Source organism: Arvicanthis niloticus, chromosome 14 (assembly GCF_011762505.2).
Source record: "Arvicanthis niloticus isolate mArvNil1 chromosome 14, mArvNil1.pat.X, whole genome shotgun sequence".
Classification (NCBI taxonomy): domain Eukaryota; kingdom Metazoa; phylum Chordata; class Mammalia; order Rodentia; family Muridae; genus Arvicanthis; species Arvicanthis niloticus.
The window spans coordinates 14,509,854-14,525,568 of NC_047671.1; the positions used below are offsets into that span (position 1 = coordinate 14,509,854).

General features: G+C 43.5%; 1 protein-coding gene across 4 annotated transcripts in view; it reads right to left on the reverse strand.

The window, feature by feature from the left end:
* Positions 1 to 15,715, reverse strand: part of Dym (dymeclin) — a 259,589-nt gene that overhangs the window by 236,036 nt on the left and 7,838 nt on the right. For all 4 annotated transcript variants that reach the window (XM_076912452.1, XM_034518362.2, XM_076912453.1 and 1 more), the window contains exon 2: positions 27 to 217. In XM_076912452.1, coding sequence (XP_076768567.1) covers positions 27 to 166 — 140 coding nt within the window. In that variant the 5' untranslated portion in view covers positions 167 to 217. The remainder of the gene's footprint in view (positions 1 to 26; positions 218 to 15,715) is intronic.

Here is a 15,715-nt window from a genome sequence, read left to right on the forward strand (position 1 = left end):
ACAGCGCAGGCCGGGAAGTGTCTCACCTGCCGGTTGGTGCTGGGAACGAGAAGGAGAAGAGCTGGTTCCAGAAGGGGTCGTTCTCAGAGACCGGCTCCGGGCCGGACAGCTTTTTCAAGTACTCGTTTTTAGGGAGATCACTGATCTTGCTGCTGTTCGACCCCATCTTCTGTGTGGCAGGCAGCTCGTCCTCAAACGGGCATGTCCACAAGAAAACCTATTTAAAAAATGGAAAGACTATTTAAATTGTTCAAATACACAGCACACCGTTTGTCGCATTGAGCTAGACAGACATATAAAACTGCATCCCCTCTAAAGGCACGCATTTCTTCACTTGCAAATACACTGGACCTCAGGTACAAACTCCCAAGGGAGGAAATGGGATTGCAGTCTATCAGAGCCGATAAAAACACAGAAGTGTCAATCACTGCATACACCACATGTTAGGGTGAATGTAACTGTGGCTGGAGAGACACGGTGCTTACGAGCACATGCTGCTCCTGCCTCAGTGCCACGGTTCGATCCAAGCACCCAGGTAAGGCAGCTCACAGATGACAGTGACTCCAGCTCCATGGCAACCAGTATCCTCTTTTGGCTTCTGTGGACACCTGACCACATGTGTGCACAAACTTACAAGGAAGCACACATTCATGTGAGTAAAAACATAATAAACCTTTAAAAAAAAAAGGGGGGGGGGAGGTGAGCAAAACGCAAAACTCTGCCCAAGAAAATGTCTCAAAGTAAACTGTCAATAATCCTGATTTGTTACTAAGAATAATCTGGAAATGAAGTTCTCTTATAAATAGGACAACAGTGCTAAAGAAATACCAAGTCTGGATGCCCAAGCACAAAAGAGAAAGTAAGTCAAAAAACCAAAAACCTCCCAGGTACTTGCTCACATTACTTTCTGAGGAAGAGGAGGCTGTGCCATCCTGATTCTAGTCAGAGAAGTCAATTCCAAAGAAATGACATCTCACTGCAGGGACACACACAGACATGAGACAATCTATCAAGTGAATGGCAGTTAAAAACAAACCCACATAATTCTGATATAGCTAACACAGACTTAGTCACAAGAGTTAAGGACAGCCTCTACATTTTAATAAAGGGAAGAAGTCAAGAGGGAGATAAACAAGGGAGTGCAGAAATGGCTCTGTGGTGTTGCTCTTGCAGAGAACCCAGGTTCATTTCCTAGCACCCAGACAGTGGCTCACAACCATCTGTAACCCCAGTTCTAGAGGTTCTGATGCCTTCTCCCTCCACAGATACTACAAGCACAGAGTGAAGACATACATGCAGGCAAAACTCCATATATGTAAGATAAAAATAAATCTTTTTTTTTAAAAAGCAGCCACTGTAATTAGGTATGTTAAAAAATATTAGATTTCTCAACTTTGCACATGTGTGCGTGCACACATGCAGACACACACCCCCACACACACACACACACCCCAAACCACTAATGAACATACAAATTCAGATATGTCCTGTTTGGCCAACAGTGGGAGGCTTCAATACCCTGCCCTTGTCTTTAGGTTAGCGAAATTAAAAAGAACTAAAACCCCACAGAGTTAAATCTCACCATAGATCAAATGGACATAACAGACATCCACAGACTATTACATCCAACAGACTCAGAATAGGCGTTCTTCTTGGCAGCACATGGAGTGTCTCCAACATCAACCACATGCTAGTCCACCAAACAAGTCTTACCAAATATGGAACTGAAATAATTGCTTACCATTCTGTCTGATCATAGTGGAATAAACTAGAAGTAAGCAATAAGTAAAGCTACAGGAAATACAAGTTTGTGGAGATCCCACAACACATTAATGAGGAACTGAGTCATTAAGAAAATCACAAGATAAATTTAAAAAGTTACCAAAGCAGGGTGGGTGAGAATATACAGCACTTACTGAGGATACACCAAGATCAGATAGGCAAATGAAACAGACCCATAACCCCACCGAAACAGAACTAAAAGTCTCTCAACCAAAAGAGTCCAGGGCTAAATGGATTCAGCACAGAATTCTACCAGATTTTCAAAGAATTAACTCAAATTATTCAATACTCAAGTTATTCCACAAACTAGAACTAAAGGAACACTGCCTAACTCTTTTACAAGTCCACAATTCGCCCTACCGAGAGCACACAAAGACCCAACAAAGATAGACAATTACAGACCAATATATCCCTTCTGAACATAGACACATTCTCAATATAATCCTTGCAAACTAAGAACACATCAAATTATAGGTAGGTAGGTAGGTAGGTAGGTAGGTAGACAGACAGACAGACAGACAGACAGACAGACAGATAGATATCAAATAGGCGTCATCCCAGAAATGCAGGGATTGTTCAACATAACATAATGGACTAAAAGACAAAAACCACATGATCATCTCATTAGATGCAGAAAAGGCCTTTGACAAAATCCAACATCCCTTCATCATAAAGTCTTGAGGAGAGTACAAATATAAGAAATATACCTCAGCCGGGCAGTGGTTGCACACGCCTTTAATCCCAGCACTTGGGAGGCAGAGGCAGGCGGATTTCTGAGTTCGAGGCCAGCCTGGTCTACAGAGTGAGTTCCAGGATAGCCAGGGCTACACAGAGAAACCCTGTCTCAAAAAACAAAAAAAAAAAAAATTGCATGAATCTCAGAAGAAACTTTGATTTTTGAACTTTTAAACATTGTTGAGACTGTGATAGACTATGGGGACTTTTAAAGTTGGACTAAATTCATTTTGCATTATGTTATGGCTACAGGCCTATGGGGGCCAGGGAGTGGAATGTGGTGGTTTGAGTAGGTTTGGCCTTCATGGACTCATGTGTTTGAATGCTTGGTCATAGGGTGTTGGGGTTGGCCTGGTGCTGCTATGTCGAGACCCGCACTAGTCCCTGTTCGGGGGCCAAAAAATGTCTCGGCCCGAGCAAAATGTTGAGGCCCCGGCTGCCCGAGTTTGGAGGCCATTGTATCCCGGCCCAAGCTGCCGCTCCGGTCCTCGGGTCGGGGTTCAGCAAGAGAGAGTGAGGGCGGTCGAGAGGAATGGAGACCAGACAGAGTGTGTTTCAATCCCATTTATTCTTCAGTCTCTCTTCCTCTAAGTATCTGATTCTCTCATCTCTGTCTGATTCTGCCTCTGCCTTTTATGTGTCTCACTTCTACGCCACGCCTTTTGGTCACACCTATAATCATGCCCTTAGGTCTTGTCTCTAAATGTGATCTCTAGGTCACTCTTAAGTCACACACCTTTAATCTCACACGCCTTTAATCTCACGCACCCAAGGTATCTAAACCAAGATTATCAGAGTGTGCTCAGCTGTTGTAGGCTATTGTAATCCAAGTCTCATGTCAGGGTATATGGCTCAAGATGGCTGCAAAGCTGATAGCCGCTTTCTGCTAAAAGTCACCCCCCAACACTGCTATGTATTCAAATGCTAACTACTGCCTCCCACAATCTAGTTATCCCTGATGAGGAGATCCTATATAACCCTGCTCACCAAGTTAATTGGTCAATAAAAGGCTAAAGCATGTGATTGAGCAGTAGATAAAGGTAGGCAGATTTTCAGTTACCTGGCTGGGGTCTCAGATAGAGACAGAGAAAAAAAGGAGATGGAAGGCAGGAAGAGGAAGCTGCCATGAGAGGAGATGAACCATGAGCACACGGCCACAGAAACTGTAAGTAACAAGGGACACATGGCTGGGATATAAGTCAGAACAGCCCCAAACCTGCCCAACCTGGGTTTACAGCTTATAAAGAAATACCTGGGTTGTGTGTCTGTTATATGGGCTAGTTAGACTATAGTGAGTTATTTTACAACAGGGAGTGATGCTGTTAGGAGGGGTGGCCTGGTTGGAAGACATGGTTCACTTCAGGTGGGCATTCAGGTCTCAGAAGCTCAAGTCTGGCCAGTGTGTCTGAGTCTCCTGCTACCTGTGGATCAAGAAGTAGACCTCTCAGCCCCTTCTTCAGCACTGTGCATGCCTGCATGCTGCCATGCTTCCTGCCATGACAATAATTGACTAAGCCTCTGAAACTGTAAGCCAGCTCTGATTAAATGTTTTCCTTTATAAGAACTGCTATGGTCATGGGGTTTCTTCACAGCAATAAAACCCTAAGATGGTATGGGTACATACAGACTTTATAAAAGAGTAAGTTAGAGAACAACAGAGCAAGGCACTCAAAGTCAACCTCAACCTCTCTGTGTACACACACACACACACACACACACACACATACATACACACTCACAGATACAAATAACCTATGCAAATCCATAATGACCAGTGAGAATGAAACAGCAATAAAAAACCTCTTGCAATAAAAACTGTCCCAGGAAAGAAAAGCACAAGATGAGACAGTCACTGCTAAATTCTACCAAACCTTTCAAGAAATGCTGAAAGCACTGCTCCTCAACCTGTGGCAGCTTACACGGAAAGGGAAGGAAGCCGCCCCCCACACAGTCTATGAAGCCAGCATTATCCTGATACCACACAGATACACAACAAAGACAGAAACTGTAGAGCCATTTCTTTAAGAAACACAGATGCAGAAATTCTCAATAAAATTCTCACAAATCAAACTCAAGTACATATCCACCATGAACAACTTGTCTTCTCCAGTGTCTTACTTACTTTCTGTGCTAAGATCAAACACAGGAACGGAAAAAAATAAGTAGAAAACAAACAAACAAAAACCAAACAAAAGGCAGTGGTGGCGCATGCCTTTAACTTCAGCACTTGGGAGGCAGAGGCAGGTGGATCTTTGTGTGTTGGAGCCCAGCCCAGCCTACAGAGCAATTACCAGGACAACTGTGGCTACACAGAGAAACCCTGCTTATAAAAAAATAACTAAATAAATAAATACAAATTAAGAAAACAAAAACACTAACCAAAAACAACCTTAGAGAGGTACAGGTTTATTTCACTAACATTACAGTCCATCACTGAGGGAAATTAAGACGGAATTAGGGACCATAAAGCAGGAGTTCTCAACCTGTGTGTCCACAACCCCCTTGGGGAATCTCTTATCAGTTGTCTTGCAGATCAGATATTTACATCACAATTCATAACAGTAGCAAACTTACATTTCTGAAGTAGGAATGAAATCATTTCATGGTTGGGGTCACCATAACTTGAGCAACTGTATTAATGGGTCGCAGCATTAGGAAGGAACCACTATCACAGAGAAAGCTGCTTACTGCCTATCTTTCTTACACAACCCAAAACCATCTGCCCCAGGACGGCACTGCCTACAGTGGGGAAGGGCCTTCCTACATCAATCAACAATCAGAAAAATCCCCCACAGACATGCCTATAGGCCTCTGAGTGGGCTGGGCCCTCCCATATCATGGAAAGACCCTTTAGACTTGCCTACAGGCAACCTGATGGAGGCATCTTCCCAACAGAGGTTCCTCTTCCCAAATGACTCCAGCTTGTGTCAAGATGACCAAAAAACCAAGGGGCACAAAAAGAACAGAACTACAGGGTGGCAAGCACCTTAGCCCCAGCACTTGAAGGCCAGAGGCAGGCAGATCTCTAATAATTCCAGACCTCATCTCAAACAAACAAGCAAACAATACAAAAGGAGTGCAGAGCCTGTAATTCAGTGGCAAGCATTTGTCCAGTAAGAAAAGCCCAGGATTCTGTCGCTGGCACCAGAGAAAAATAAACTTACAAGAGTATTAAACTTTCAAAATAAGGGAGGGAAAAAACAGACAGAAACAGGGGTGGGGGTAGGGGCAGACAGAGACAGAGAGAGACAGAGACATCCAATACTATAAGGAGACTTCAACATGCCTATATGGTTTGAATAAGAATGGACCCCCACAGACTCACATATTTGAAAGCTTAAAAGGTATAGGCCCATTGAGGTAGGTGTGGCCTTGTTGGAGGAGTATGTGGGGGTTTCAAATGCTCAAGCCAGACCCAGTATCCGTCTGTCTGCCTGTATCTGTCTATCTATATCATCTATCTATCATCTATCTATCTATCATCTACCTACCTACCTATCTCTATCTCTCTATCTCTTATTTTCCTGCTTCCTGCCTATCCATACATAGAATCTTCAGCTCCTTCTCTAGCCTGCATGACACCAGGCTTCCTTCCTGTCATGACAATAATGGACTAAACTTCTGAAACTATAAGACAAGCCCAATTAAATGTTTTTCTTTGTAAGAAGAGTTGCTGTGGTCATGGTGTCTCTTTGCAGCAATAAAACCCTAACTCAGACACTATCACTCTCAGAATGGTCAGATCCAGTTGTGCACAAAATTAGTAAGACTGGCTCAAGTCAGGCACATTCCCAATAACTGCCTGCTGCTGACATCTGTCAATCAACCAGGAGCATCACTGATAACTGCACGCTGACATCTGTTACTCAATATGGAAGAATACATGTTCTTCTCAAGGTCTGTGGACTGTTTACCAGCACAGAGAATACACTCTATATGATAAAACACACTTTAAGAAATTTAAAAGAGTGCCGGGCAGCACTTGGGAGGCAGAGGCAGGAGGATTTCTGAGTTCAAGGCCAGCCTGGTCTACCGAGTGAGTTCCAGGACAGCCAAGGCTATACAGAGAAACCCTGCCTCGAAAAACCTAAATAAATAAATAAATAAATAAATAAATAAATAAATAGTAGCAGGGTGGTGGTGGCCCACACCTTTAATCCCAACACTCAGGAGGGAGAGGCAGGAGGATCTCTGTGAGTTGGAGGCCACCCTGGTATAAAGAGCAAGTTCCAATACTTCCAAAGCAGAACAGAGAAACCCTGTCTTGAGAAAGGGGGATGGATACAAGGACTTCTTTTAAGTGTTCAGATCAACAAGATAAACAAGGCAGAGCCCGTGAGAACATACTGAGCACATGAACAATGCAAGCTAAGCACCACAGAAAACGAATGTCCACAAGAGAGCCGTTTTAAACTAAAGGACATGGAAAGGCCATAAGCACCAAATACCTTGTGTGACTTTGAACCTAGATTTAAAAAACCAAAGGGAAAAACCACACTTTACAGAAATAGGAAATATGGACTCGGCTGGATGATGTACATGTGCTGACTCAGCAGGAAAATGACTTCTCATATGTGGCTCCACCTTCTGGGGTAAAAAGTCATTACATCTGCAACTCACTTTGAAATGGGAGTGCATTTTAACTAGTACAAAATAAAGATGTCGAGAACAGGTAGTGTTTATTACAGATAGTGTTTATTGCGGTATTCTACTCTCCTGCATTTGAAACTTAGTAAAAATGTTAACAAACAAGTAAAAAGTTACATAGGGATACAACTCAAGAAATCTGTCCAAATAAGTAAAAATTATAGATACAACACTGAAAAAAATAATAGGCCTGGGTCAGCAGCTTAGTGGTAGAGACTTGCTAGTAATAAAGTCAGAAACACACACACACACACACACACACACACACACACACACACACCAGCACCTGGGAGTCTCAAACAGGAGAAGAGTCAGAGGCTAGCCTGAGGTACATACCAATACCAAGTCCCGCATCCTCTCCCCACCCCACCCCCATGCCCAAAAAGATAAAACAATGCTAATGGAAAACAGAACATTTTCAGAAAATAAAATTTTTGTGTCTTGTTGTTTACTAAATTTCAAATTTCAATAAACTACACAAACACACACACACAGAAAGAGAGAGAGACCAACCTGTAGTCTACTATACTATGCTGATATAACTCCTTGGTGTTGATAAAGATATGGATAAGAGGGAGCCAGCAGAGGGCCTGCCTCTGCTATGTGGTCCTTCACTCTCATCAACATCCACTGTGACTGGTGCAAACATCTCAGCCTGAGCCCCTTTCCTGGCTGGTGAAGTAGCTGTTGACCTCAATTCTGAGCCAGCCAAGAGACACTCTTCTGTGTTACCTCCTGGTGTTGAAGCATTAGATCCAATTAAAAGACTTTCCAAGGCTGTACAAGCTAGCTCAGTTGTTAACAGTATTCATTGCTCTTGAAATGGTCCTGAGTTCAACTCCCAGCATCCAGATGGTGGCTCACAGTCATACCGAAGTCCAGTTCCAGGGAATGGATCCCAATCCCACCCCTGGCCTCCTCAGACACCAGGCACACATGGTACATACATACATACGGTACACATACATACATGGTACACAAAAATCACTCATACATAAAAATAAGTCTTTAAGCCCACTATGAAGAGGCTGGCCTAGAAGTTGCTATGTAGCTTAAGCTGGGCTCAGCCTAAATCCCTACCTTAGCCTCACAAAAGCTGGGATAACAGGAGTACAATACGATACCTGGATTCAAGTGGGTTTTTGCATGTGTGTTTGTATGTGTGTGTGTGTGTGGGGGGGGTGCTTTTGTTTTGGGATTTTGTTGTTTCTATGTGGATTTTTAAAGATGTTATTTATGTGTGTAGGAGTTTTGCCTGCATGTATGTCTGTGCTCCACATGAATGTAGCACTTGAAGAAGCCAGAAGAGGGTGTTGGATCCCCTAAAACTGGGGTTTAAGTTGAGCCACTTCTCTAGCCTCTTGTCTACATTTTTAAGAGAGGATCTTATGTAGTCCAGGCTGGCCTTAAACTTGCTATGTAGCCAAAGATGACTTGATCTTCCTACTTCTATGACCCAAGTGCTGGGGTTTCGGGGGTGCGTCGCCTCACCCAGCTTTCCAGTGGCCATGTCTGCTCACTTCTGACCTTGATGTTAGTGATATGGGGAACAAAGTGAGGGAACAGCAGCAGAGTGGTAGCGACAGCTGCTGCAACAATAACTGCAGCAATAATGAGAGGCAGTCTAGAAGTTCAGAGAGCAGCTGGGCCAAAGACAGGGCGCAGAGAGGCTTCCAAGAGCTGAAGCCAGGAGATTATATGCCCTAGTCCATGGAAAGGTTTCAGTTGCTGCCAAACCCGAAGGGTCAAGGGTCTCAACTACCTTGGGCCTGTAAGTTATATCGTCTCATAGGATGAGGAGCCCGAGAGCTGTAAGAATTGCAGCTACAGGGCAGAGATTTCAGGACTAGTGGCCTACTCAGGAACCCTAAAACTAGCCAGTGCCACCTGCAGCTGCCGGATGCTGCCACTTATAGCTGCTAGAGGTCAAGGATTGCAATAGCTGCCAAGTATCAGGCTACTGACACTTAAAACTCAGAGCAACAACCCTCTGACCTAATTGCCTGTAGCTTTAAGTCTCTGGCTTGAATCGGAGTAAAGGACACTGAATCCTTGGGAGTTAGGATTAGAGTTATAAAACCTCTGGGTCTGAGGCTAGCCCCTAAGGACCCACAGGGCCTAGAATTGCCAAAATTGGAAGAGCTTCTTCACACCACCCACAATTCCTATCTGGAGAGTGCAAAAGCCCTGCAACCAGGTGAAACTGGCATAAGCCAAGTTAGAAGTATAAAAGTAGGTTTATTTGGGAACAGCTCCCTGACGAGTTCACGAGTCTCAGGAAATGAGGCCAAAGAAGTTGACATACAAAGAAATACAGAGATGGGGGTTGCGGGGGGGAAAGGCGTTGGTTAAGGTCAAAGAGAAGAGAAGGTAACTAAAATGTTTGGATTATATAGGGAAGACCAGGGGACTGGGCTGGAAAGTTCAGGGTAGGGGACAGGGCTATACCAACCACACAGGTGGGGACTGAGGGATGCTGGGAGAACATGGAGGCCAGGCTTTGATATGTTAAATAGGCACTTCAGCCACTTGTCCCAAGTTTGAAACTTAATACATATGTGTACATATGTGTGCTTTGTATGTGTTAGCTTACAGGTGATTCCACTAGGCTACCCCTCAGGGACCTAGCAACTGCAAATGTCATTACCCACCACCACACCAGGTGTGTGCAGTCGGATAAGAGGACCCCTCCCCACCCCAGCGTGCTCTCTCTCTTCTCTGTGCCCCCTCCTCTACTCTCTTGGCTCTGCTCCTATCCATAGTCTGCTTGTCTGCCTGTCTACTCGTCTGCCTCTCCCCTTCTCTAGACCCTCACTCCCCTCCCTTCCCCCAAATAAACCCTTTTTACACCAGATCTATTGCATGGCATAATTACTCTGACACAGCTTGGCATGAGCCCCTTGTCACATTATATCTCCTAACAGTATGTGTGTATGCACACACACACTTTTTTTTTTCAGGGTTTCTTGAAACATGACTATCCTAGAACTTGCTCTATAGACCAGACTAGCCCTGAACTCAGAGATCCCTTGCCTCTGCCTCCAGAGTGTTGAGACTAAAGACATATGCCACTATGCCAAGCCAATCCTACAGTTATATTAATTAACACAGGGATAAACTTAATGAAAAGTGAAAAGTACACAGGACTTTATTGTGTTTTAAAAGTATTATTAGTCTATAATTACTTCCAAGTAAAAGACTTTTTTTTTTTTAAAGGACGAATCTAATCTGCAAAGGGTGGAGAGACGACTCAGTGATTTAATGTACTTGCTGTTCCTGCAGTGGGTCTGGATTTGGTTCCCAGCACCTACATAGTGGCTTATAATCACATAGTTACAGGGGATCTGACGCCCTCTTCTGGTTCTGTGGGCACCAGGCATACATGTGAGATACACACACACACACACACACACAGGCTAAATGTATATACATATTAAAAAAATAAATCTCTAGAAGAAAAAAAATCTAATCTGTAATTCCCAGAAAGCTACCAACAAATCATACTCACCAGTATTTCTTACACACAGTAAGTCCACTTTACAACGCCTACTTTATCACATAATCAGATACTAGGATCTCACACACCACTCAGTATCTGAGCACAGACACCCTGCCCTGTCAATTACACTAGTGGCCACAGAGGAATTCATCCCCACTGAGATCTGGAGAAGCTCTGCACAATGGTAGCACACTAACCAGCCTAGTTAATCTGAGACATGATCACTCCTAACCAAAAACTAAACAATCCTCTCCAGAAAGCAAATTATGCATTGGGGTCTCCCAAAATCTGTACCTGAACTCTCCTGTAAAGCCACTAGCCACAATGCTGTGGGAACAGCTCTTGTTCTCTCCTACCCACCTGAGGCGAGTGCCTTTCGTTGCCTTTCTAACCAAGCTCTGCCTCCTGTCTTTGATTGAGATAGTCCTCCATTGTAGCCTAGCCTAACCTTGAAACCACAATCCTCCTAGTTCCCAAGGGGCTAGCAGGACAGGTGTGTGCCACAACAATGGCTTAAATTCTTTAATTTGTCCAATTATCCCTGACCCCAGAATATGTCTCACTGGATGTTTTTGAAAGAGCAAACTTTGGTTGTTTGAATAGGAATGGTTCCACAGGCTCATATATTTGAGTGCTTGGTCACAGGGAATAGAGCTACTTGACAGGAATTAGGAGGTGTGGCCTTGTTGCAGTGGATGTGGCCTTGCTGGAGGAAGTGTGTCAATAAAGGTTTACTTTGGAGTATCAAAAGCTCTAGCCAGGCCTAGTGTCTTTCTCTTCCTGTTGCTTGCAGATGTACAACATTCAGCTCCTTCTCAGCAGGAAAAGGATTTTGCTGTTTGTGGTGATCTGAAGGGAGTGGCATTACTGGAGGTGTGACCTTGTTGGAGTGGGCGTGGCCTTGTTGGAGGAAGTGTCACTGGGAGAATGGGTTTTGAGCGTTCAGAAGCTCAAGCCAGGCCTAGTGGCTCAGTGTCTCTTCCTGTTGCCTGCCAATCCAGACGTAGAACTCTTAGCTACCTCTCCATAACCATGTCTGCCAGCATGTCACCATGCTCCCTGCCATGACAATAATGGACTAAATCTCTGAAACTGTAAGCCAGTCCCAACTAAATGTTTTTCTTTATAAGCATTGCCATGGTCATGATGTCTCTTCACAGAGATAGAACACTAAGACACAAACAAACAAAAGAGACCATAACAATTTATTTACAGTCAGCTATTCATCAAGGAACTATGCTAATTAACTGTCAGCACTGCAGACTTAACGCTAACATCCTGGATAAAGATGTCCAAGTGTGCGGGTTAAAAATGGGTTGGTTACAAAAGAGTATTGGTTTGCTGGCATAAGTAATTTATGCCTACCTCTCTAGACTCGATTTTGCTTCTGTAAGTTTTATTAAATTAATGAAGAAGATAACGTCAGACCAAAAGAGATGCATGCCAGTTTGCGTCATATGAAACGCAAGGCTAATCCACTCTCCCTGTAGTGACATAAGAGATCCACGAACATGAAAATGTACTCAGCTGACAAACTGCTTGCATGGCAAGCCGGAGGGCCTGGCTTTGGTCCCCAGCACTGTATAAAACAAGCATGGCGGCTGGGGCTGGAGAGATGGCTCAGCAGTTGAGAACACTGTTTGCTCTTCCAGAGGCCAGAGTTCAATTCCCGGGACCCACATTAGCAGCACTGTCTGTGACTCCTGTTCTAGCGGATCTGACTCCCTTACACATGCAGGCAAACCACCAATAGACATAAAATAAAAACTAGTAAGTTATTAAAAAACAGAAACTAAGCATGGTGGTTCACACCTGTAGTCGACCCCAGCACTGTATGTGTAGATGAAGGAGAATAAGTCATTCAAGATGCAAAGCAACTGTAAGGTCAGCCTGGGCTCATAAGACTCTGCTTCAAGAAAGTAATCGGTCTCTTGCTCTCGCTCCAGCTCCTTACCCTCTCTCTCCCCATTCCCCTCCCCCTCACTCTACATGTTCATGGCATGCCTCTACTACTCTCCCCCCTCTTCCTCTCTCACTCTCTGCCTTTCTTTCTTTGCCTTTCTCGACTCCCCTCTCTATGCCCTGAATATAAACTCTATTCTATATAGAAAGAAAGAAAGAAAGAAAGAAAGAAAGAAAGAAAGAAAGAAAGAAAGGAAGGAAGGAAGGAAGGAAGGAAGAGGTGAAAACAGTTTACTTTCGGAGTTTATTAGGTATGTGAATACTTCATCTTCAAAAGAACAAGGTTTCACCGAGAAACTACCCTGTTCCCCAGTGATACAAGGCAGTGGGGAAGACAGTATTAGTGTGGAACCTGCTAGTGAAAGGCAGGCCTTCTTCAATAGACATGGTGCCAAGACAAAGCCTCACGGACATATACTACAAAGTATCTCTGCCATCCCACTCCCTGACCATTTAGTTTCTCAAGTCAGAGAAAACATCAGTTTCTTCTGGGGTAAAGGTCCTGCACTGTTCCATGTACAGAGAAACATGTGTACCATGACCTGTAGCTACTTCTCTCCAAGAAGCTATGGAAATATGAAGGAATTTCAGGTCAAAGGCACTTTCATTTAACCAGTTTATTTCCAATTCTTTTTTTTTTTTTTTTAAGATTTTATTTATTTATTTTACATATATGAGTACACTGTAGTTGTCTTCAGGCAAGCCAGAAGAGGGCATCAGATCTAATTGCAGATGGTTGTGAGCCACCATGTGGTTGCTGGGAATTGAACTCAGGACCTCTGGAAGAGCAGTCAGTGCTCTTAACCACTGAGCCATTTCTCCAGCCCCCTATTTCCAATTCTTAATTACTTATTTACTTATTTACTTTGAGGTAAAGAGATAGCTCAGTAGTCAAAAGCACTTCCTGCTCTTGCAGAGAGCACAGGTGTGGTTTCCAGCAAGCATAGCAAATAAAGTATTAAGTAAATAAAAACACTTAGGAGGCAGAGGCAAGTAGATCCCTGTGAGTTCAAAGCCAGCCTGGTCTACTTAGTGAGTTCCAGGACAGCCAGGGCTACACAGTGAGACCCTGCCTCAAAACAAAGAATTAGACATGCTCCTACAGGCTGAGCATCCGTCCACATCAGGACGTGGTTTGTGATTCACAGTGTGGCTGGGACAGAATACAGTCTAGGAAGCACTGCCAGGCTGAGCGTTTACGGCACTACCCAACCTGCACTGCCGCATGGCATTCAGCAGGTCAGCAAGGATCAGAAAACTAGAGCACTTCAAACTGAGCATCTCCACACAACACAATGTGTCCCCAAAAATAACCAGGGGAAATGAGGCCACAGCCAAATTAGACTTCAGAATGGTTCATTTGACAGCCAAGTTTTTAAAAAGCATTAATAAATGGTGAGTCAATTAAACTGTATTGGATTACAAAAGCCAAGAACTGTGTCCAGAGAAAAATTTAACATTTGACTCTTTAAAGCAAAAAGTTACTCAAAACTCTGTGTGGAATAGCGATAGCTATAAATATTTTCAAACCACAGGGAATATTAATTCAGGGGCTGGTGAGACCACTCAGTGGGTGAAGAAGCCTGCCACTTGCAAAGATGACCTGAGTTTGATCCCTGAAACCTGTATGGTGGAAGGAAGGAGAGAACTGATTCCTGCAAGCTGTCCTGACCTCCACATGGAAATGCACACAGGCATAGGCAGACAAGACGGACACACACACAGACACAGACACAGACACAGACACAGACACAGACACAGTCACAGTCACAGACACAGACACACAGACACACACACACACACACACACCAAAATAAATAAAAAATAAAAAAAGGGAGACTAGCTGAAATAGACTCTCTAGGGATGTGTAACAACTGACAGTGTTAGACATGGGTGGAGCAAAAAGAGGCAAAGCTGAACAAAATACAAACCCTAAAGAAATGCAAGCTGCACTGAGTCTGCAGAGACTTGATACTATGTCTTCATGAGCTCAGTCTGGCATAAGATGGTCCAGAGGGCTTTACAGTAACGCCTACCATTGTACAGCCATCACTCCAGCCCACAGTACTGACAATTCCTTACTACCAGTGATTAATGATAAAATAATAATAATAGCAACAACATAATGGACCAGAGAAATGGCTCAGTGCTTAAGAACACTTGTTCCCACAGAGGAGCTTGGTTCAATTCCCAGCACTAACATGGTGGCTCCATAACTCCAGTCTCAGCGGACAGGACACCCTCTTCTCATCTTTTCAGGGACTAGGTTTACACATGATGTACAGATATACCTGCAATCAAAACACGCATATACATAAAATGAGTAAATCTAAAAAGAAATTTTGATAATAAAAGGTTTTTTTTCTTCTTTTTTGAAGATAGAGTCTCAGTATGCCAGACTAACCTTGAATTCAATATTCAATCCTCCTACCTCAGCCTCCTGAGTGCCAGGACTACAAACATGCACCATCATGCCTAGCTTTAAAGAAAACAATTGTCAGCACTTGGGAGGCAGAGGCAGGCAGATTTCTGAGTTTGAGGACAGCCTGGCCTACACAGTGAGTTCCAGGACAGCCAGAGCTATACAGAGAAACCCTGTCTTGAAAAACAAAACAAACACCAACCAACCAAACAAACAAACAAACAAACAAACAAAAAAACAACTGTCCTTAAAACAAAGTCTCACATAGCCTAAGCTGGCCTTAAACTTACTCTGTATATAGCCAAGGATGGCCTGAACTTCTGACCCTCCTGACTCTACCTCTCTATCTATAGCTGGGATGACAGGCATGTGCTATAAAGCACTAATGACAGACTCTAGCACCACCCGTATGCCAGGCAAGCACCATGCCAACACTACATCCCCAACTCCTAGTATTGCATTTTAAATGTCAATAGAAATTTGGAGAAATTTCTTCTCTGTTATTATAGTATCTTTCAGTTTACCTTTCAAACACTAAAATATTTATAATCTGGTTCTTTCTTCAAAATACCTACCACTTCTTGGCCTAAAAAAAAGAAAAAAATTAAAGCAATGAATGCTTAATTAATTTTCCCTAAAATTATAGAACCATAAAGTATCAAGGCAGA